Source organism: Mercenaria mercenaria, chromosome 8 (genome assembly GCF_021730395.1).
Source record: "Mercenaria mercenaria strain notata chromosome 8, MADL_Memer_1, whole genome shotgun sequence".
Taxonomy (NCBI): domain Eukaryota; kingdom Metazoa; phylum Mollusca; class Bivalvia; order Venerida; family Veneridae; genus Mercenaria; species Mercenaria mercenaria.
This window is the reverse complement of record NC_069368.1, coordinates 23,916,914-23,942,571: the sequence shown is the minus strand read 5'-3', so window position 1 is coordinate 23,942,571 and position 25,658 is coordinate 23,916,914. Positions and strand designations below refer to the sequence as shown.

At 35.0% G+C, this 25,658-nt stretch overlaps 1 protein-coding gene across 1 annotated transcript in view; it reads left to right on the top strand.

The window, feature by feature from the left end:
• Positions 1–25,658, top strand: part of LOC123522859 (uncharacterized) — a 57,844-nt gene that overhangs the window by 5,992 nt on the left and 26,194 nt on the right. Inside the window, exons 2-6 of the mRNA XM_053549076.1 lie at positions 10,007–10,586; positions 11,390–11,548; positions 12,125–12,301; positions 14,356–14,425; positions 15,251–15,958. Of these exons, the coding sequence (XP_053405051.1) occupies positions 10,026–10,586; positions 11,390–11,548; positions 12,125–12,301; positions 14,356–14,425; positions 15,251–15,958 (1,675 nt within the window). The 5' untranslated portion in view covers positions 10,007–10,025. The remainder of the gene's footprint in view (positions 1–10,006; positions 10,587–11,389; positions 11,549–12,124; positions 12,302–14,355; positions 14,426–15,250; positions 15,959–25,658) is intronic.

Here is a 25,658-nt window from a genome sequence, read left to right as displayed (position 1 = left end):
AATTATAAGAGCAACTTTATTTCAAAAGTAATGAGCATTGCCGAACACATGTGACCTAGTTTACAAGGGTGTTTTTCATAAGATAACACTGATAAATATCAGAAATGTGTATATGCATCTTGGAGAAAAATTGTAAAGTTTTTAAAATTTAAAAGAGAAAAAATAGCACAAATAGTGCGCATGTACTGCCATTGTGATCTCTATCTTTGGAATTGGAACAAAAACTTTTCACATTATGTCCTCATTTCCAAACATTCTCACGAAAAGAGACATAATTTCTCAGCCTAATGAAATTCTGTTCGGTTTAAAAATTTCACAGTCCAAGCTTTCAATTTGAAGCAGTTATCATTTGTGACTGGTTTCAATGATAATAATTTATGTAAAATTGCTGATGCAGTACATTTTGATATGAACAACAGAAATTATTCAAAATCGTTTTTCTCTTCCTCTTGGTGCAGATGTAAATCTATACCGAACTTTCTTTTGTTTAGAATATTTGTCGAGTTTTTACATGTCAAGATTTAATCTTAATGCAGTCTAAGGCATAACAAACTTATATTGCATTCAGAAACCATGAATTATCATTCATACAAATAATTGTAATAGATCTATTAGAAAATAAACTTCCTAAAACGGATCCATAATTCCAGATATTTGCAGCCACTGCAACAACACCACTCCTTTATTTTTTTATGGGGCATTGATGATTTTTCAAGGGAGTTCTGTCTTTTAGGTAGCACCTAATTTCATATTAAAGTTAATCGCACAATTACACAGTTGAAAGCACCGGATATATAAATACAAAAATACAACATATGCAATTAAAAGAACCATATAAAGAATAGTGCTCTACTATGTTACAGACATGGGACGTTGTGCCTGGCGCATGTCAAAGACGTAACGTCACTTCCGTTTTCTTGAATACACTGTTAAAAAATTGATTGACACCACACAATTTACGGCAAAGCGACTAGCAGTACAAAAAAGCGTGCATATGCTGCAACAAGTCCACTAATATAACCCAATAAGGTTAGATTCGATGCTGCTAAATATGCACACCCATATTGTACTACATATTCGTACAGTCCCCGTAAAATGACGTGTGAAACTTTTTTCATTTCGTTTTTACCAAACAAGGTTTTGTTTTTACGGAATAGGATTTCGTTTTTACGAATTACATTTCGTTTTTACGACATACATTTCGTTTTTACAAATTACATTTCGTTTTTACGAAAAACATTTCCTTCTAAAAAAATAAGATTTCGTTTTTACGAAGTAACATTTCGTTTTTAGAAAATAACAGTTCGTTTTAACGAATATAATTCGTTTTTTTTATGAAATATATTTCGTTTTCACGAAATAAGATGTCGTTTATACGAAATAAAATGTCGGTTCTACGAAATAAGATTTCGTTTTAACGAAATACATTTAGTTTTAACGAAATAAGGTTTCGTTTTTGTGACATAACATTTCGTTTTCACGAAATAAGATTTCATTTTCACGTAATAAGATTTCGTTTTCACGAAATAAGATTTCGTTTCTACGAAATACATTTCGCTTTTACGAAATAATATTTCGTTTTAATGAAATAACATTTCGTTTTTTACGAAATGAAATTTAGGTTTTATGAAATGACATTTCGTTTTTATGAAATAAAAATTCATTTTTACGAAATGTTATTTCTAAAAATCGAAATAATAAAAAGTCTCTCATGTCACTTTTCGGGCACCGTAGGCACCGTATAGTCGCACTGGTTCCACATTGGTATATATACTCAGATCTCTGTTATCATTTCTCATAAATCAGCAATGACATTTTAGTCTTTATAACTGACTGAGACCAGAAAAGCCATACTCTCTCTCTCTCTCTCTCTCTCTCCGAACGTTAACTAGATCACAAGGATACACTGAATTTATAGAGATAGTTTGCATTAAGGGATATGATAAAATTTAGAACAGTTCACTTTTCCATACGTGACATCCGCGAGGATCCAAGTTCGCACTATCAATTAATATATAAGTAGAGAGAATTTATACGAACTAATCACCACTACGATTTACCAGACAAATTACGACAAAGCACCTAGCAGTACACACAAGCCATAAAAAGCCACTACCCAAATAAGGTTAGTTTCGATGCTTCTTAATATACACAGCCGAATTGTACTACAATATATATTCACTGCATATACAATACAATGCGCCACATACAAAGTCAACAACACCGAATGTGCATTTGATATTACCGCATGCAAATTAAAAAGAAATTCACATACAGTTGCAGGTACTGCACGTATAGGTGCAAGGACACACATATACATTAAATTTATACGCAAAAAGTACGGGTAAAACACCGCATATAAATTTAAAAAGGCCGCAAATGAGGTTAAAAGTACCGCATATATCGTTGAAAGCATCTTTTAAACCATAAAGATGTTTATCACCTGCATGCCCTATATGATTTCAAGTATTTTTGTATGTAAACATTACGAAAGAACATTAGTGCCAGGTGTATGTTATTTATTAACTCGAAATTTCGAGTTACTAAGTCGAACTTTCGAGTTACGTATCTCGAAATTTTGAGTTAATAAGTCGAAATTTTGAGTTAAGTAATTATAAACACGAAATTTTGACTTCGTATCTGGCCCTTTTATCCACAAAATTTGGACGTCTGTCCGTCTGTCAAAGGCCAAAAATATAATGGACGACTTTTAACTCTTCGAAGTGGAATCGTCTATTTACACATCCATATATTGTACACAACATGTAGCGACTTGAACATATACTACCATACATCAATGTATGACCTACCCCATAGCCTCTAGAGCTACTCCAGATTTTAAACTCTATCCAGGATATATACCTTTATTTACACGTATAGTATGTTCAGGTGGTAGGGGCTCGAACTAGGTCAAAAACCTTCCAGATATGTTCAAAATAGAGAAATACCGGTATTCTAAGTTTGAATACTTCCCGTTCACCTGCTATGACCTCTCCTCAAAATCTAGATATATCCAGGTACCCTATCCTGGTCAGACGCATTACTACACATTCATGTAGGGTATGTCTATATTTTCTTGCCACATGAACTCAGACTAGGTCGAAATCCTTCCATGGTTTAAATAGTAATGAGCAAACGCTGCTCGGTCATAATCATATGACCATGTAGGGCTACTCGACTTAATAACTCGAAATTTCGAGATACGTAACTCAAAATTTCGAGTTATTAAATAACATACACATGGCACTAATGCTCTTGCGTAAAACATGCAATAACAAAGAGATCTTTTTAGAGACATGATTCACGGTGGGGAAACCAAGAATGCAACGTCATCAAAAACCAACGCAAATGAGCTGACCTCACACAAATTTACGCCGATTCAGGTAAGAAAGGGCTTGTAACATTTTTATTACTGCAGCTTTCGACTCGAGATAAAGAGCACCGTACCCGGGGTGGAGTATACTGTTCTGCGGTAGTGTTCCATGTTGTACGTATAGCTTGGTTTTTTCCCGAAAACGCGAACAGTTGGCAAAGAGGGCATGCGCTGTACCACACTTTTGTCTAAGAAAGTGAGTTTCAACGGTATTTTCGTGAAATGAGGACAGATTTTAAGCTCATTTAATACCAGTGACTTGCATAATACTCAATCGTTGTTTTATTTTGCTGTTTTCAAGGATATTCAATAATATTTTATTCCAAACAAACAACATTATTAAAATGAGAACATCCACACTGACGACTTTGTTGGAGAACATCCACACTCTTTAATTACCATTTTTGCAGTTATGCTTCCTAAAAGATGTCTCTTAGGCAGTCACTATGTTGTTCAACAAAAATGTCTATACATACAATCAGCAGTTAAAAACTTTTATCGCGAGGCTTGCAGGACCATTTAAAATAGATCTGCCAAATCATGTAGCACATGTCAGGCTAACATTAGACATACGGAGTTCAGATTGACTGCTTTCTTAGGAAAGACAGTATATTAGGATAACAAGATAAATTCGAATAAAAGTCCTGCACACAAATTTTAAAAGCAAATAGTGGATTGATATAGTTATTATACTGTTATTTTGTTTATAACTCTATCCATCGTGCATAAACTACGGTTAGTTAGTTCATTACTTTAACTAAATATTATAACTGTAAGATATTTTAAACCTTATGTCAAAAAAATGGAAGTCTCTTTTGAATATCAAATACAATCTAACCTACAAAAGACATTATTACTTAAGGGTGTTCTGCACATTAGATACACTGGAAGTAAGGCATACAATGTATTATCATTACATAGCCTAAAGCCTTGATTCGAATTCATTTCTTGAATGGCAACCCACATGAGTAAAGTTCTGAGAATGACAACAGTATTATATTTCTAAAGAGAAAACATGATATTAAAATTGTTAGAATGTTAAATAGTTCTAAATAGTGTCTTTAAATCAGCTTGAAATCCACTGATCTAAAAATTAAAAGCAAACATAAAAACACATGGACTTACACATTTGATTTAATCATATGTAAGACCGTAGCTTATATTTCCGACTAAGAAGTTTCATTAAAAGCTGAGTTGGGGACATTTTTTTCCCATAGGCACCTATTACGAAAATTTGCATAAGGTTAAAACATTCTGTCTAGCAGAAAAAGCACATGACATTATCATTTCACATTTGCCGCAATTTACAAGTTTATTCTATAATTTAAAAAAAAAATCGGGGTTAAATCAAATTTCAAATCAGTGAAGAAAAGATGGATCCGAACTTGTAGAACTACCATAAGCATCATACGGGAAAGACATTCTTCTAAGCCTTTTTATGTGATTTCATGCGACGGCTTAAAATTTCGACAGTATTAATTTTATACACCTTTCCACACTCCTCACATTTTTGGTTTTTCTTTCCGCTGTGACTGTCTTAGTTTCTCACAGAGCAGGGTTTCCGGCTAAAGCTACGCCACATATACCGCACTTCAGTCAAATTTTCCTCTCGCGCTTTCTAAGGCGGACACAATCAGTCCCCTGCTTATATTTAGGGTTATGAAAGAAGTTTATAAACCAGTCAGAAACCTGAGATCACAAGACACGCTGTCACTGGTTATGTCAAAAACTAAAACCATGATGTATGGCAATCGAAGCTTTTCATATACAGCTCCAAAGCTTCGGAACTCCCTTTCCGTTAAGATCAGGGAAGCTGACATGCTAGCTGCTTTCAAAAGCCTGCCAAAAACTCACTTCTTTGTATAATATTTTGTTAACTGACCGATACATTGATTTTTTTTCTTCATTAAACAGCGCAGAACAGTATTTTATCGTAGGATCACTTAAATACTATTAAATAATTATGTTTGTATGTTTATCTTGTTTAATCTATACGTTTCATATTCAAGATTTTTGTTAATTTAGAATGCATTATTTTTGTATGCGTATTTGTTTTTTTTTTTTGCAATTTAATCTGTAAAGCACTTTTGAACGTGTACAGGTGTTTGAAAAGAGTGCTATATAAATTTGGTAAAACGATAATAATAATAATAATAATAAGAGTGTGGATGTTCTCCAACAAAGTTGTCAGTGTGGATGTTCTTATTTTAATGATGTTGTTTGTTTAGAATAAATTTTCGTTGGAAATCCTTGAAAACAACAAAATAAAACAATTGTTGAGTATTATGCTAGTCACTGATATTGATGAGCGTCAAATCTGTCTTCATTTCACGAAAATACGGTCAAAACTCACTTTTTAGACAAAAGTGTGGTACAGCTCATACTCTTTGCCAGCTGTTCGCGTTTTCGGGAAAAACCCAAGTTATACGTACAACATGGAACACTACCGCAGAATAGTATACTCCAGGCCGGGTACGGTGCTCTTTATCTCGAGTCGAAAGCTGCAGTAATAAAAAAGTTACAAGACCTTTCTTAACTGAATCGGCGCAAATTTGTGCAATGTTCTATTTATGGATCAAAAGGGGTTCTTGGCATGGCAAAATCCTGTCGAGCGGAATGTATTAAGATTAAGATAATGTTTAATGACCATTTTGTTGTATCTTATTTAATCTAAAACATTTTTGACGCATGGAACGTCGGAGACGCCATCATTACGTCATTTCAGATTGAATATTTTTCCGTATCCTTTGGGAGTTGAATTAGGGATTCGTCATTGCATTAACATGCTGTATTTTAGACTACGAAAATCTTTTATAATATGTCTATATAAATTATTTATTACACGGCTTGTATTTCAAAAGTTAATACGAACATGCAGACACCATATTCGAATTGTATTGTAGATCCTGTATTGTGCAGTTGTATTCGGCCCTCATAGTTTTTGCCAATTCAGTGATTGCGCCCCTTGTGTGATCCGATCTTGCATAACCCACACAAGCCGAATACAGCACCCTAGATCAAGCTACTATTATAAAAACCTAATTGTCTAAATGTTTCAAGTGACGTAACGTGGAACTACAATGTTTACTAAACAAAATAGGTTAGTCAATGTATCAAATATATGGAGCGGATGCACTGGTCCACTGGTGACTACGAAACCAAGGGTCGTGAGTTCGAGCTCTCATTCCTCCAACTACAAAAGTACAATCATTGTGTAATGAGTCCCACGTGTGAATGCTTTACACCTGACATGTTAAAGAATCAGAGACGTTTCTGTATTTTGCACGCTACAAACATCACTAACACTCTTCTGGAGGAGCTGCTAGAGCTAAAAATAGTTAAACATCTATACGTCTTCTTCTCATTAATCACTTGATGGATCTTCATCAAACATGGTCTTAGCTACACTATAAGATCCTCTCCCAATTCTGTTCAAATAGGATGCTTGGCCACTATTAGAGGTCGCTAAGAGCTAAATACAGAAACAAATTTTTAAACGACTTCTTCTCATGTACCACTTGATTGTTCTTCATCAAGCTTGGTCTGTAGCATCATTATTTGTTCAGATAGAGTGTGTAACATCACAATAGATTCCATATGAATAGTTGTGCCAGAAATTGTTTAGCTGAACTCATTGAAGTCACATAAGAGTGTCTGTTGTTTAGTTTAACGTTAGTAATAAGCCAAGAGTGCAAAAACTCGATCTTAAGGAAAGGTTCCCTTTTAGCGGGTAAAGAAAAAACACTAGTCTGAATCAGAACTTTTCCAGTGTTTGGAAACAAATGACTATTTTTTTTGTCATTCACTGGAAAAACGTGGTACTTCTTCACTTATCATGGCACGCACTTCTGTCCATTACATAGGGATAGAAATAGATCTAATATGTCCGATTTGTTATCCCTCGCCGAAGGCCGAGGTTTACAGTTTTGGCGCGTCCGTCCGTCCTTCCGTCCGTCTTTCCATCCGTCCGTCTGTCCGAGCCCTATCTAGAAAGTGCTATGGAATATTTAAATAAAACTTCATATGCATATTCAACACTATAGGGAAATGCGGCCTGTCAAGTTTCAGTCAGATTGCCCAAGCAACACCATAGTTATGGCCCTTAGTAGTTTCTAATGTTAACTATATAGGGTACTATAAATATGGCGATTTCTGATTCTAACTTGTGACATATTTGACCTAGAACTATGAAACTTTAACTGGATTTAGATCAATATCATGTGGTAGCGCACTCTCAATTTCGTCAGGATTTCTTTAGTAACTTCAGAGTTATTGTCCTTTAATCGTTTAAACATCAACATATTTGTACATTACAAACTAACCAATTGGTAGAATTTCATTAATTTTTTTTCATTTTTTCCATGAACATTTATTATCAACATATGAAGTTGTGTATCCAAACCCGGTCACCCCACGGTCCTGGTCACCCCCACTCCCCCTCCGCACTCCCACCCCACCCCCACCCCACATTTTTTTCATTTTTTTTAAAATCGTAAACCTTCCATAAATATTCATCAACATGCAAAATTGTACCCTTCCCCCACCTAGCTCCTCAACCCAGTAACCCCCACCACCCCGATCATGCACCCTACTCGCCAACATTCTGTTTTTTTTTCATTTCTGATTTTCCATCAATATTTATTACAAACAAGTGAAGTTTTGTACCCTCACCCGGTTACCGCCCCTAACCAATCATTTTTCAAACCTTCCATGAATACTTATCAACATGTGAGCTGTAAACCCCCACCCCCAGTCACCACCCACGTTCCAGATTTCTTACTTGATTGTGCTCCCTTAAGGAGAATTCCTATAGTTTTATTTCTTTCATAGAATTTTTTCAAATTCACATTTATGTTAGGAATATTTGTGCTGAAAACAATGAACAAATAAAAACAATGGTCACCAGGCTTGTTTTTGTGAAAAATTGTTTTGAAAACACCCACTGTTGCTAAAACTGATAGCGATATTTCAACATTTTCATGATTTTTTGCTTTTTTTATAAATACCAACAAAAGTATGTATGCATAAAGACAGCACAATAAGGTTTATTCTTTTTACATATTTTATTATAAACGTATTTCATATCATAGTCATATTTGTAATACAATATCATTACAATTATGCGTACAAATAGAAAAAAATCTAGTTTCATATTCACTTTTGTGAAGTTTTTTCAATGGAAAATACTCATAGTAAAGAACATTTAATTAAATTTTGAAAAAAAACTGTTTCTAGATTTTTTTCCTGTTTTCATTGTGAATAAACAATTGTATTGTGAAAATAAAAATGGCAAAAAAGTATGGGTCACCAGGCTAAATTTTATGTGAAGACCACTTGAATGAAACACCGGTTCGGACGAAAAATTGCGCGAACCTGACCAAATTGATTACATGTATATCTGCTGGAAGTTAAAAAAAAGTTTAAAAATTCTTAATTTTCTATAATTGAATAGTAAATAATGTGGAAGGGGATATTGTCTTAACAATACATGTCAGGCATGATTCATGTCAATACAACATAAACCAGTATCAACATTTGATTACTGATAAAAATTATCAAAAAAAAAGTTATTTTATTCAAGAATCCTCATATTAAAGATTGTCTGTCACATGTTTCAACAAATGTTGACTTCACTTCAATTTTCCATAGAAAGTGTCGGCTGCGCAGAAAGATGCGCATAAAAAGCTACCGGAATTCCCTTTAAGGACTTGTTATTTTAAGTTCAAATTATTTGCTTCTTAATAACATCCTTAACCTTTTGCCGGATATATTTCTTTGCCATTCCTCAACACAAACCTATTCGGCGGCGGTTATGTCTCTCCTTTTTTATTTGCTGTGTTTGATTATTCTATGTCACACTAACTTGTGACCTCTACATCTACAATTTCCATTTCCAAGTAAAAAAAAAAGCCTTCAAGTTGGTACGCATCATCAAAATCGAGTGGGTATATGCATATTGCCAAGCATTTCCTGAATGATTTATTTTTCAGCTATACCTGTTTTATGTCTCCGAAGGGCGGCATTTAGAAACTGAACAGTTCGTCAAACTGTCGGTACGTTCCATCGGTTTCTGATTGATAATTGATGAGGACTTTGGTGCAGTAACCTCAAATTTGGTACACAGGTAGGCCGTGACCGGCAAATGATCACAGTCGATTTGGAGGTCGGTTGTGCTCAGAGGTCAAGGTTGCGATGACCTTGAAATGAAAACTGGTTTCCGATCGATAACTATAGAATGCTTCGGCACAGGAATATCAAACTTCCCGGCAATTGACCCATATGAATTTTGAGGTTGGTTGCCGAAGGTCTACACTGCAATTATCTTGAGCAAATATATCTAGGGAAATTGGTTTCCGATCAATTACTCAAGAACGCTTCATCTCAGGAATCTAAAACATCCTAGGTAGGTAGTTGTTCGTGAATGACGGATGACCCCTATCGATTTTGAGCTCGGTTGCTTAAAGGTCAACGTAACAGTAACATTGAGCTGCAAACTGGTTTCCGATCGATAATTGAAAATAGCTTCAGCGCTGGTATATGCATGTACATTAATTAATCGTGACCGGAAAAATACGTATACTTGTATACTGTGCGTGCTGTAATTAGTAAGTAACTATTATCTGTTTTGTTTAGGTTCCTATTCAATATCGGGATGTCACATCAACTTCATTTAGAGAAGGAAAAGTACAGACAATGGGTAAAGGCCGGACTTGGTTTAGGATACTTAAAAGAAGGACTTGCGCCTTTTTGTGACGACGTTGCCAAACAACAGCATAAAGACATTTTAGATAACATTAAACAGACAAAGAATCTGTCGGCTGTGACATGTGGTCAGTGCAATCTGAGAACTCTCAAACCCGACCATGTGAAAATAGGAAAGAATCAATGTCCGTTAGGTCAAGCTAATTGTAACTGCTGCTATACGAGTAGTAAAATTGCTTGTCCAAACAACGTATGTGGCGCCATCTATGACACCATTATAACTAACCATGCGTCCACACCACCAGCTCCTTATTGGAAAAACACCCAAACTCAGCAGTGGACTGGAGATCCGTGGAGTATAGCTAAATGTTTCATCAACGCCCCTGGATATGACCGGACGACATCAGCAGCCGACATCAACTGCACGGGATTACTGCATGTGATTATCAACAACAAGTATTTTCATAATCACATTCAGAATAATTTAGCTGGAGCTAATGTATTTTCAAAGGTATAATTGTACATGTGTACACTTCTGCTTATTCAAATATGATTTCCGTTAGCTTTGTTACACAAGACTGGTAAAAATGTACATGGATTCTGACATGATTTTCTTGCAATCACCAAATATAAAAATGTAAATGGTGTAGGAATTAAAACTTTTTTATACATGCTATGTAATAAACATGATCCCTTATATAACAAATCGTTGTCTCTAGTAACAGTTCTAAGAGGAAAGTCATTCGAACTTCTTTTTAGTTTTGGGCTACTATCTCAATAAAATATTCGTTTTAATAACTGTGCATTAATACATATATTAATATTTCTTCAGTAATTATGTACAAATATTTCCATCTGTTTTAAAATTATGATATTTTACTAGACTTTAGGCGATTCTTGTTACTGAATTTACTGTAATCCACTAACATTCATGATTCGTAAAAAGTGATTCTTTGTATCAATAGTTCCTTCCTTTCATTGTCAGGAATTCTTCATTATGTTTGTCAGTATTAAAACTGTTAAAACCTATAACACATTATTCGGTGTAATCATTGAGTTGCCAGTGATTCTGTGATAGTGATTCCTGATAGTTTATATACGTACCTTAAAAAATATAAAACAGAGATTTTAATGGCAATAAGCAATGCATAACTTAGCGGGAGAAAGTCTATGATATCGAGATAATTAACTGTGATGTTTGATGCTTGCCGATATTATTTGATGAATAGCATCGCTAAGAAGTTTAGATATTTATTCTAATTAACTGTTGTAACTTTTAGTTATACTGTTTATTTGATTAAATTAATGAAACAGGTGAGACAATACAGAAACGAGATATTCCACTCAAGCAGCATGGAATTAGAAGAGGCAGATGCAAATACTTACATTGATGATATGATTGCTGTGCTGCAAGATGGCAAGGAACTGATTCACCGAAAAGATGCCCAAGACGCGGTAAAGAAACTTGAAGAGGTAAATACAATAAATCGTTACTGTTTCAACTTGTTAAAATATATAATGTAGCTTTATATTTAGATAAAATGTATGTCAGTAAACTGTATTCGTATTTATAACAATACGAAACTTAATGGAATCCAGGAATCCTAAAGTGCCGCAATTAAGTTGATGAAACAAATGATTATACAAACTGAATTACTAAATATCTGATATTATTTTAGCATCGATAAATTCTCATTTATAAATGAGAGTATGTGATGCAAAACTAAACTATATTATATTCACAAGACTTGATTGTGAAATATTTGCAATATTATTTTACACAGCGAGCATATATACATTTTTTTTGTAGTATAATTTTAACCCAGGTTTTTCTTAATTGAAAATCTGGTAATTAGATTTGGTAGAAGGCAACAAACACGTCATTTCTGCTCACTAACTTCGCTTTGAAAAACTTAAGGAACCTGGCCCTATAAATCCTTAAAGCAGTCAGTGTTGAAATTAGTACTTTTGTCAGTTACAGCGCAATTTAAACGCTACTCAATGTTGGCAAAATTTCCTTTCTACCTTGCATTTATGTTTTATTAAAAGCTAAAGAATGAAGGTTTCATCGTAACAACTGAAAATATGCAGAAAATGCACGGAGATGTCGGAAAAGAATTTGGGAATTTAAGAATATCAACAGAACGTCTAGCTACTAAGGATGACCGCGACGATCTCAAAAAGAAACTTTCTGCATTGGAATCTCTCCTATCTGAACAAGCGGAGGTATATATCTTATAACTGCTTGCTGTTGTTAATGTCTGAACAAGCGGAGGTATACGCTTTATAACTGCTAGATGTTGTTCATGTCTGAACAAGCGGAAGTATATACTTTATAAATGCTTGATGTTGTTCATGTCTGAACAAGCGGAGGTATACGCTTTATAACAGCTTGATGTTGTTCATGTCTGAACAAACGGAGGTACGCGCTTAATAACTGCTTGATGTTGTTCATGTCTGAACAAGCGGAGGTACACGCTTTATAACAGCTTGATGTTGTTCATGTCTGAACAAGCGGAAGTATATACTTTATAATTGCTTGATGTTGTTCATGTCTGAACAAGCGGAGGTACACGCTTTATAACAGCTTGATGTTGTTCATGTCTGAACAAGCGGAAGTATATACTTTATAATTGCTTGATGTTGTTCATGTCTGAACAAACGGAGGTACACGCTTTATAACTGCTTGCTGTTGTCCATGTCTGAACAAACGGAGGTACACGCTTTATAACTGCTTGCTGTTGTCCATGTCTGAACAAACGGAGGTATACGCTTTATAACTGCTTGATGTTGATCATGTCTGAACAAACGTATGCATACACATAGTGCCATTCCTTACAGGCATCCATGTTGTTCGATTATTTTTGAACGGATTTCGTTCAAATGATGAATATATATAACTTAACACATTAGACTTACTTCTCTGTAATTATTCCTAGTTGATAAATATATATGTCTAAAACTTAACGTGAAAATATAATTGTAAAATCCGAATTCACAAAATGGTATAACGCAGATTCTAACAATGTGAAAAGTAACTGATCACTGGATGTAACTGGACGTATACACTTTATAACTTCTTGATGTTGTTCAGGTCTGAAATAACGGAAGTATACACTTTTCATTATCTTGATGTTTTTCAAGTTTGAGCAAAATGAGGTCTCCACTTAATAATTTCTTGATGTTGTTCATGTTTGAAGAGGCGGATGTATACACGTTTGAACTGCTTCATGTTGTCCATGTCTGAAATAACGGAAGTATACACTTTATAACTGCTTAATGCTGTTCTTGTCTGAAATAACGGAGGTATACACTTTTGTACTTCTTGTTGATATTTGGTATACTATTTATAACTTCTTGATGTAGTTCCTGTCTAAAATTATAACGGAAGTATACACTTCTTATTTTCTCGACGTTGTTCAAGTCTGAACAAAATGAGGTATATGCTTTAGAACTTCTTGATGTTGTTCATGTCTGAACAAACGGAGGTATATATTTTATAACTGCTTGATTTGTTCATGTCTGAACAAACGGAGGTATATATTTTATAACTGCTTGATGTTGTTCATGTACGAAATAATGGAGGTATACACTTTCTTACTGCTTTATGTTGTTCATGTCTGAACAAACGGAAGTATACTATTTATAACTCCTTGATGTTGTTCGTGTCCTAAATAACGGAGGTATACATTTTATAACTTGGAGATATACACTGTCTATTCTATTTTAGGTAATTATATTGGAAACAAATAAATGTATATGCTGTTAGACTTTTTAAATGCCCTGTTGCTCTATATAGGGACTTCAACAGGAAATTTTCTACACGTGAATCTCTCATGTCTAAGCAAACAGAGGTATCAGTTTTCTGACTTTTAAATGCTGTTTTTTAGCTCTGTATGAAGTATAGACTTTTAATGCACAAATGTATCTTTTACATAGTAAGATATGAGGATATTTCGACCTGGAAAAAGTGATATCGACCTCAATATACTAGAATTTTGATACCTTATATATAGGGGATCTCGACCCAGAAAGACTATACTTATGATACTTTTTATATAGGGGATCTTGGCCTAGAGATACAAAATTTTTGATTCTGTATAGGGGATCTTGTCCCAGAGGTACTAGACATTTGATACTTTATATATAGGGGATCTTGGCCTAGAGTTACAAAAAATATACGGATAGAATATAAACCTCCCAATATATTGAAACGTGTAAGTTCATAGTTTTTTAATGTATGTATATAAAACTTGTTCAACAATTAGTTTTCTTTAAAGGAGATGAAAAGACTCAAGACAGACGATTCTGCTCAAAAGAAACAGCCGGAATACGAAAAGTCCAAATTAGGTAAAAGCTTCAGATTGTACCACAAATGATTAAATATCTAAGAAATATAACTGAATATTTGGTTTTCTGTTTTTACATCATATGACAAGGGTCATTATTCGTGCACCAATATTTTATGAAAATTGACACATGTTACTTCAGAATAACAGGCTAAAATCTTGATAAACTTTCACTGTATCACCTATTAATCGATTTTATCTAAATTTAAAGTAGTTGTTCCTTATCATCACTGATATGAATCGGGCACTTGTATTCATAAATTTTAACCCTTTTTACTTAAAGTTCCAGGTTTAAGTTTTTGTAACAATTTCTATATACGGATTTGATTCAAACCTATAATATTTGAAGATTTTACATCGTCTTAGTGGCGAAGTTCCAGATATGACCCTTTGGCTTAAAAGGGAACGTTAAACGAAATTTAATTCACGTATTTGAATTTCTTCACACACGAAATGTTTTGTTTCCTTTGACAATACATTATTGTATCACTCCGCTGATAAATCTAATTTCCTCATTTATACCCTGTTTCACTATCCTGCGCCGAATCGTCGTGGGCGCTGTCTCCTTTGACAGCTGTTGTTGTTACTTTCCAATGTATCGATATGAAAAAAAAATTGTTTTCCTTGAATATTCTAATATCTAACATGTTATTAAAATGATCAAACGTGAGAAATGCTTGATTCTTTTAATATTATTTCATGTTTTGAACATTATTGCAATTTAACATTTAGGACATAAAATGTCATACACACCAGGTATTACAGAAATTTACGTGTATGGTTTCTCGCTGCATGTTAACGATTTACTTGTGTTTTACCAATACAGACTTACAGAGAAGGTTGATAGAGTTTTACAGAGAAGATTTACTACGCATGTCTGCACTGCCGTTTCAACAAGAGGGTAATCTTTGTGACTTTAAAGATATATACGTTAGACCAAGAATGACGATTGAATCAAAAGATAAATTAGATAATAAACCAAAGGTTGCAGATGTTCTATCAATGTCTGATATTTTCACAAAAGACGGTAAACCTATAAAAATCATCTACGTCCTCGGAGACGCGGGGTCCGGTAAAAGTAGTTTCTGTAAAAGTTTGATAAATTACTGGTGTTTGGCACATTCTGAACAAGGGCAAAGTATTGATGATGAGTTCAGTGGAGTCAAGGAAATGAAGAAATTTAATTTTCTATTCTATCTTCCTCTCCGTCATCATACAGATAAGATGAAAATCAAAGAAATGTTGGAGGAAAAGTACGAACATCCTGCTCTTATGAAACTTCTTAAATATGAGTCTCGAACCTGTCTCGTTGTTCTTGATGGTCTTGATGAATGGAATCCTCCAGCGTCAAAGTGTACTCCTGAACGCGGCGCATTGAAGGAATATACAGTTTTAACTACGTCACGACCCTGGAAAATTGCAACGTTAGGAATAACCGATTATGAGATACGACAAAAGATTATCCTTAAAAGGTTTGATGATGATGATGGTGGTGATGAACGAAACAAAACGTTCAAGAAAGACAAATATCCAGGTACTATATACCTCATTATATCTGCGTAGGCAAATGTTGGCGTTTTTTTTTACGGCTTTCATTTGGCGGTGTTAAGATTTGGCGCTATAGCTCTCAACCGCTAAAATAAAACCTTCTGTCAAAAATCGCCAAATTAAGAAACCTACTGCTTTTCCCCAACAGTCATAATGACGATTTTTTGTGTAGGTATGACCTGTCAAAAATGAATCAATGATAATCTCCTGAAAGACAAGTTACGAATGATTGAAATTTAAATCCGTTAAATCCCTCGCAGGGAGGTGGACGTATTTAGTATGTTGCTGCTTTTAGAAGAGAAAAATGCCGGTTGCAGTTCAAAATGGCGTCATTTGTTTACTTTTTGACATAACAGAGGACACATTTTGCAGTGGTAAGTGTGTTTATTATATATGAATTTTTAAACGATAACGCCCAGTTGGTGGCCATAAGATTTATCTTCGTTCGGCTTTGGTTTTACATGTTTATCTTTGTTTGTTCAAAAAGATATTGAAGGTTCAGTACCAGTTTATAGTGATAAAATTTGTATATGTGTCCTCTTTTATGAAAAAAATTAAACAAATGACGGCATTTTGAACTGCAACCAGCATTTTTCTCGCCTAAAAGCGGCAACTTACTAAATACGTCCACCCCCTTGCCTCGGAGCATTGTAGTTTATTAAGCATTTACGATTCAAATTGTCGTTATCGTCATAGTCTGTAACGGTATCTGTCATTATTCAATTATAATTATGTTATATTATATCAATACCGTTCATGATTCTCATAGAAATTTGTGCATTCCATGGCTAAATACTACTGATGAAATGTAAAGGCCAATATATTAAAGGAATCGTAAACACAGTAAGATGTCTTGCATGCAGCATTTAAAAATAAGTTTGACGCTTCACAAAGCAAAATAAAATCATATTACACAGTTTTTATCACCTATTACAATAATCTCATTAACCAATTGTACATCTTTTATCATACGTTTGTTAACGTATTGTTTACGTTTTCACACCGGTCGCGTTTGAGGTATCGAATTGTAATTGACAACTTTAAATAAGAAGCTCCCCATTATGAACATCAATGACAAAATGACAATACGTTCTTATTTTTTTTCTTTAAACTACTATAAAACATTCAACGGATAAGTAAGATATAGCAAGTATTGTGCGTCTCCACCAGTAAACGAACCGATAACGACATGTAGTAATCGCCAACAGAGTATTCAGAGTATGCCAGCTGAACCTGCAGTAGTTATCTCCCTTACGTTGAATTATCGGCGGATGTCATTAAAGAGCGGTGCTTATATTTGGCGATGTTTAGAATTGGTGCATTCGTTGTTGACCGCCAATATAGCCAAAATTAAACCACCGCTAATAAATCTACGTATACAGTAATTGTGAGAAGGCGTTAGCAAAAGAACCATTAGCAAGTCTAAAACATACAGCGACCAGGCTGCAACAGCTGATATGCCTGTGGTTTATCGACAAACTTCGTAGTAGACCTTCGAGTTATGCCCTATACACTGAAATGCTTCGTCTGTTCTTTGACTGGCACAAGATAAATGACCCCCTGGATGGATCCTCTATTCAAAGAAATGACGAAGAAATCAAAACACCTAAAAATATAGAACTTCCTCTGTATTTGATAGATACTGAAATCTGTAAATCATATAGTTATATCATTCATGAAGTATCACGGCTAGCTTATGAAACACTGTTCTATAACAGGAAAGAAACGTCTTTTTTCATTTTACAGTCCTAACTTTGAACGACTGAAAATATCAAATGAAATAAAAGGGTCGATCTTGTCTGAAGATAAATGTTTCAGTCTCGCTGCAAGTGGAAGCCGAAAGTCAGTAATTGTGTCTGTTCACAAGTAATTTCAATAATATTTGGCTGCTGTATATATTGCGATATGTTCCAAAGATTATATCGCGTCGTCGGCTGATTCAGGAAACCCAGATTTGTCTGCTCATTGTGCACAACTTATTATATTTTTTTTCTCTAAGTGCGTGAGTTTTGATGAAATATTAAAACAAGCGAAATGTCTAGAGCCTCAAATCGCTACTACCATTTCAAAGTATACGGAACAGCAAAAGAAACTATTCAGATATAGAACTGGAATATTGTTGATAAAATCCTTAGATTTATAAATCTGACTTAATTTCTTTCATACCACATTGCATTTGAAGAACTTCACGCGTTAAATTTAAAAGATCGATTATCTGTGAAGTCAGTAGTCCCACAATAGCTGTTTTGCACGAAATTCACGTGTGCGTGTAATAAACGATTTTCTTTGTGAAATTTTATTGTCATTGAAAACATTGATGATTGACTCACTCGAAAAAACAACATAAAGTTAAAACAATATTGTTGGTTGCATGGCACCACTGAGTCAAATTCAGCGTGAGCGCGTCATTGGGATGTTACAATGCAACAGACGCGCAGAAGATATAGCCAAAATTTCGTGCAAAACGGCATTGTTGGACTACTGACTTCACGGTTGATCGATGTTTTTAAAATCTAACATGTTTAGTTCTTCAAGTGAAATGTGGTACGAAGAAAACAAGTCAAATATATAAATTTAAGTGTTTTATTTAAAAACAAGGAGCTGCGTGCAATAAACGCTTGATGCCCCCAGTGGCATCCTTGTCGATAGATTTTGCACCCTAGTCCAAAACGAGGTCAATGGCAAACTGAGGTCAGGTGATGTCTGAAGATGAGGAATGGTCATAGTTTACATCTGTATTAGTATCAATTCATTCTTGTAAGGGGTATTAATGCTAGACGAAACGGTCCCATTTGGTTTACCAAGAGATGGCCTATATAAAGCAACCTAAGTCTAAACTGAGGTCAAAGTCAAGGTCAAATTGAGGTCAGGTGATGTCTGAAGATGAGGAATGGTCACAGGTTACATCTGCATTAGTATCAAGTCATTCTAGTAAGGGGTATTGATGCTAGACGAAATGGTCCCATTTGGTTAACCTCGTACGGACGGACGGACGAACGAACGAACGGACGGACGGACGGACGGACAGGACAATCACTATATGTCTCCCGCATCAGTAGTTGCTGTGGGCATAAAAATACCCAAGTTTTACACAACTGTTCTATTGCTCTCTGCGGGTTAGTAACCAAAATGAATACCTATATACCAACGTGCACGTTCACAAGTATCAAACCGTACCTGCGCACGTGCACAGATATCATACCACACCTGAGCACTTGAAAAGAATGTCAGATGAGTTCAAACTGTAAAGTTTATTTAATACCATGTTATTGTCCGTAAGTATTGACCTGGCACTCATGAATATTCCGTATATTTTCCGGTGTCTAAAAGCTATATAATTTTCACAATACATGTGCAAATAGCTGTTCGGACAAAACGTTTAGCTCCAAAATGGTATTTTTGGTTCAACTCCTGCGTAGGACCTTCCCCAACATTTTATCGGTAAACTTAAAAGGTAGACATATTGCCATACTTATCTGATCAAACCTTATGGTCTATTTCTCGAAAGAATAACCGTTATGGAAAATGTTGGATAAAACATCTTAAACAGTATCTTAGATAAAAAGACAAAGTACTTGTCACCAGCATTTCCTACAAGAGAAAATCAGATTTCGTGTTATATGTTACGTACGAGATATGGTAAGAATGAAAGCAACATCAATAACAATATTACATTGAATTAAACAAAATAAAAAAATGGTGTGAGGTGATCTTGAACTCGTGGTATCATGCGTGGCAGTCAGACCACCGTGCCGTTGGTTATTTATAATGGTTATTTTAGGAGCCTGTTATGTCAGAGGGTAACACTTTCTTGTTACAGTACATAAAAGTAACAGAAAGACAAACCAGCAAGTATTAAATATAACAAAATCTTATTCATGAATTTAAGTAAAAATAGAAATACCTTAAAAATGACAAAGAGTCGTAAAATCCAATCTTATATGTAAAAATAGTCCAAATCCTGTCCAGGTCAAATTCAATTCCAGTCAGAATAAATTCCACAATGTTTCACACATTTCAAAAGTAATATCCAAAATTTATAATTCCTGTCTTGAAAGATAAATTTTTAAATTCAGATTTTTTTTTATATAAATCATTCAAATCCTCCAAAATATTAAATATCCAAACTAGTAATAATTTCGTTTTAAGAAATACAGGAAAGTGTCATCAATCAATATCTTCAGTCTGGCTTCTTAGGTTCTGTTTTTAATCTAAAACATCTGACTATATATTGAATCATGGAAGATTCCAGAATTATCATGTAACAATACGAATAAAAAGAACATACATAGATAGACATTCTTCTACGCACATGTCAGTAAACTGTTCTACAAAATGTTGTCTAAATTGTTTAGGACCAGACAAGTATTCATTCATTCAACGGACAATTCAAAGAACTGTAATTGACGACAAAATGAAATGTTTAATAAAATAATGTAATATAGATACAAATATAAACAAACTGAATTATATATAAAAACAAGAGGGTCATGATGACCCTGGATCGCTCACCAGAGTAATATGAGCTACATGTTTCAAATGTCAAAATGATGATTTTTAGATTTTTTTTGGAAGATTTTCCGATGTACAATCAAGTAACCCCTGGGGTGGGGCCAATTTTACCCCGGGGTTATGTTTGAACAAAGTTTGTAGAAGTCTACTAGGCAATGTTACATGTCAAATATCTAAGATCTAGGCCTTCTGGTTTATTTTTAGCAAATTTATGAAGATTTCCCTATGTAAAATCAAGTAACCTCTGGGCATGGGTCAATTTGACGATGGGGGCGGGGGGGGGGGGGGGGGGGGGGGGGTCAAGATTTGAACAAATTTTGTAGAGGTCCACTAGGCAATGCTACATTTGACATATCTAAGCTCTAGGCCTTCTGGTTTATTTTTAGAAAATTTTGAAGATTTTTCTATGTACAATCAAGTAACCCTACTGGGCAGAGTCAGTTGACCCCGAACAAATTTTGTAGAAGTCTACTAGGCAATGCTACATGTCAAATATCTAAGATCTAGCTAGGCCTTCTGGTTTATTTTAAGAAAAATTTTGAAGATTTTCCTATGTAAAATCAAGTGACCCCTGGGGCGGGTCAATTTTGACCCTGGGGGTCGTGATTTGAACAAATCACTAGGCAATGCTACATGTCAAATATCTAAGCTCTAGGCCTTCTAGTTTATTTTTAGAAAATTTTAAAGATTTTTCTATGTACAATCAAGTAACCCCAGGGGGCAGGATCAAGTTGACCCCGGAGGTCATGATCTGAACAAATTTTGTAGAGGTCCACTAAGCAATGCTACATGTCAACTATCTAAACTCTAGACCTTCTGGTTTATTTTTAGAAAAAATTTGAAGATTTTCCTCTGTAAAATCAAGTGACCCCTGGGGCGGAGCCAATTTTACCCTGGGGGTCATGATTTGAACAAATTTGTAGAAGTCTTCTAGGCAATGTTACATACCAAATATCTAAGCTCTGGGCCTTCTGGTTTTCTGGTTTATTTTTAGAAAATTTTAAAGATTTTTCTATGTACAATCAAGTAACCCATGGGGCTGGGTCAATATGACCCTGGCCGGGGAGGGGGCGGGGGGAGGGGGGTCAAGATTTGAACAAATTTTGTAGAGATCCACTAGGCAATGCTACATGTCAAATATCTAAACTCTAGGCCTTCTGGTTTATTTTTAGAAAATTTTGAAGATTTTTCTATGTACAATCAAGTAACCCAAAGAGGCGGGGTCAATTTGACCCCGGGGGTCATGATTTGAACAAATTTTGTAGAAGTCTGCTAGGCAATGCTACATATCAAATAGCTAAGATATAGGCCTTCTGGTTTATTTTAAGAATTTTTTTGAAGATTTTCCTATATAAAATCAAGTGAACCCTGGGGCGGGGGTCAATTTTGACCCCGGGGGTCATGATTTGAATAAATTTTGTAGAAGTCTACTAGGCAATGCTACATGTCAAATATCTAAGATCTAGCTAGGCCTTCTGGTTTATTTTAAGAAAAATTTTGAAGATTTTCCTATGTAAAATCAAGTGACCCCTGGGGCGGGTCAATTTTGACCCTGGGGGTCGTGATTTGAACAAATCACTAGGCAATGCTACAGGTCAAATATCTAAGCTCTAGGCCTTCCGGTTTATTTTTTAAAAAAATTTGAAGATTTTCCTATAGAAATCTATGTAAAATCAAGTGACCCCTGGGGCGGGGTCAATTTTGACCCCGGGGTCATGATTTGAACAACTTTAGTAGAGGTCCATTAGACAATGCTACATGTCAAATATCTAAGGTCTAGGTCCTCTGGTTTTTGGGAAGAAGATTTTTTAAGATTTTCCTACGTAAAATCAAGTGACCCCTGGGGCGGAGTCAATTTTAACTCCAGGATCATGATTTGAATAAATTTGGTAGAGGTCTAATAGGCAATGCTTCACACCAAATATCTAAGCTCTAGGGCTTCTGGTTTTTGAGAAGAAGATTTTTAAAGTTTTTCCTTTCTGTTGCCATGGCAACCAGAGTTCTGCATGGAATTCAATTCTTTGAATATTCTTTGTAGAACTTCACCCAAGGAACATTCCTGTGAAGTTTGGATGAAATTGGCCTAGTGGTTTATGAGGAGATGTCGTTTAAAGTAAAAGTTTACGGACGACGGACGCCGGACAGTGAGTGAACCTAATAGCTCACCCTGAGCCTTTGGCTCTGGTGAGCTAAAAATTCCAAGTCAGAGAACTTACCACTACACCACTGTGCCATTGGTTAACTAATTATTTTTTTTGGATCAATCTAGATACTCTTAGATCAAGTTTCGCGTAAAATAAAGAAAACGCCCGAAAATATTGGTGAAGATTAATGAGTGTCAGGTCAATATTTACGAACAATAACAAAAAAAGCCGTATTAAGCAGAACTTTCATAATATTTTAATATATATTAAAGTCATTAAAATATCATTAAAGTATTTCCCACAGTCATTTTTTTCTGACTAGGGGAAGGAAAGACTTATTGATAAATGAATTAATACAAGCTAACAAATTAAAATGACATTGTGTAAGTCAGTTACTTACCTCTTAGATCGGTGTTCGTGAATTGAAAATACCCGCGGTCGTGCGATCACGATTCGCACGTTCATGAACACCTCTTACTCGGTAAGTAACCTACACATACATCTGGATAGTTTCTTTTGCTGTTCATATATATATCAACACAAACATTATAACATTTTATGGTATTTCATTGCATAATTATTCAGAATTTACAGAAAAACTTCGGTGTGTAAGGTTGCATTAAAACGCAGTCATGAATACAAATGAACGTCAAAGCGGCTGTTTTGTGACAGTGTAATATCCTCTGCTGACGTAAGATCCGTACTATTGTCAGAATACGAGTTGTATAACCTAGGGAAGTGCCTACGCCTTAAGTATTTTGAAGAATGAAATGGGTCCAATCGCTAAGGTGACTACGTCTTAGACTAGCGGACGATCGATGTAGAATGTCATTTGTTAGAACATAAAACTGGTGAGCTCATATATTTCATATATTAAATTTTCCTCTGGCTACATTGTCTATACGTTCCGTGTACCATTGATTTGTAAATCATATCAGTTATGAGCTAGATAATTTCAGTGATCAAGAAAATCAATATTTTAAATAAACGACCTTCAACTAATGTAAATCAGCTCAAATTCCTATAGGCTGGAAATACTATCATTGACTGGTCTTTTGTTTAAGTTCCCGTCAGACAATGTCTTTGAATCAACAAGATACGGGTCCTATTGCATAGATTCTCAGCCTGTGTTTTCTTCATTGAAGCTGCAACTCTATGTTTTCCCTGACGTCTGGATGCTACTGAGCTATCACATGTAGCATTCAACTGCCAAATAAGTATAACCACGATACCTTGGCTGTACTTCGCAAATAACGCTGAACCGTGTCTTTAAGCTGGAACTCTCCTACTATCTCAGTAGATTACCAAACACTATGTCTCTGTCTCACCTTTCCGATACTCAGCATATATTTGCTATCGTCTATAGCATTCAACTACCCTTAAGGTGAAACTCCTATGCACTGGCCCTATAGCTCAGCGCGTTGTTGAAGTTCTGCAACTCTTCTTTATTTATGAACTTCAAACGTCTTTTTTAATAATTTATTTGCCCTGACAGTCTTCTTCCAACTAAGCGGACAAATTATATTTTATGTGAGCGTCTTGCATTGATTATCCCGACGATCATTATTGAATGATCATTTTATATATCATCCGGAATGGCCATCACGCCAAAAAAACAAAAAAAAACAAAGACAAATATCAAACAGGGAATGCCACGTACCAAACACGCAGCCTCCCCAAAACGAAACCCACAGCACGGAAACGTGCACAACACACACACACACATACACACACACACAAAGCCAACACATGAGGACAAAACGAACAAAGCCAACTCACATTTTTGCTGATTTGAACTTTTCATTGTTCAACGCGCATTGTTCAGTTATGCACACTAACAGACAAATATATATATAAAAAAGTTGAATAAAAATGCCTTTATTTTTTACATACTTAATAATTCTAATCCAGTTAATTAATATACAATAATTTAACTCGACCGGTTTCACCCGTTTATGGCATCTTCAATAGTAAAACTGTACTGTTGACGTTGGTAACATCGCTTGGTAACGACGTTGCTTCATTGCATTGTTTTTGTCAAGGGACGTGGGACGTCACTATGTCTTTATTGATGCGTTATAAATTGGCATTATCATAAATGTTTTAACCAGTTCCTTTGAGCATTCTGCGATATATATATTTAATGCGAACTTGTATCCTAGCGGATCTCAAGAATGGGAAAGTCAGCTGTTCTGAATATAATTAAATCCCTTAATGCAAATTATATATATATACAAATACAAATACATGGCATTTATATAGCGCAAAAATTATAAAATATTCTACTGCGCTTTACAATTACATAACAGACATTTAACATATATACATACAAAATATGAACAGGATTCTAGAACTTAGATTTAAAGATTTGGACATATATAAATACTATTTAACACCACTTCTGATATTTTGTATTTTAACAAGACTACACTCATTGTTCATGAAATTGCCTAAATAAATGTGTTTTCAGTTTTGATCTAAAGCTGGCTTCAGACTGAATGTTTTTCAGATAGCTAGGCAGATCGTTCCACCATTTGGGACCAACGACTGCCATAGATCTGTCTGCTAGTTTTGTTCGCCGTCTAGGGATGTTAAAGTTAGTGTCACTTTGTGAGCGAAGTCTGTATCGTTGTCGAGTAGGTACAAACATTTCCCTCAGATATACTGGAGCTGTACCATTGATGACACGGAAGACTATTACTAAAACTTTGAACATGACTCTAGCCTTAACTGGAAGCCAGTGTAATTCTTTCAGAAGTTCGGTACTTGGTTTTTCATAGGAAGCATTCTTGACTACTCTAGCGGCATGATTTTGGACTCGCTGTAGTTTATTGATTTGGTAGGCTGGAATTTCTGTAAATAAACTGTTGCAGAAGTCAATGTGAGAATGAACCAATCCATGCACTAATGATTCAGTTGACTTCTGTGTGAGATGTTTCCGTATAGCCCTAAGGTTTCGTAACTGCACATGAGCTATCTGACACTTTTTCTGAATGTGATGGTCAAAGTTGAGTGTATTGGTCATAGTTA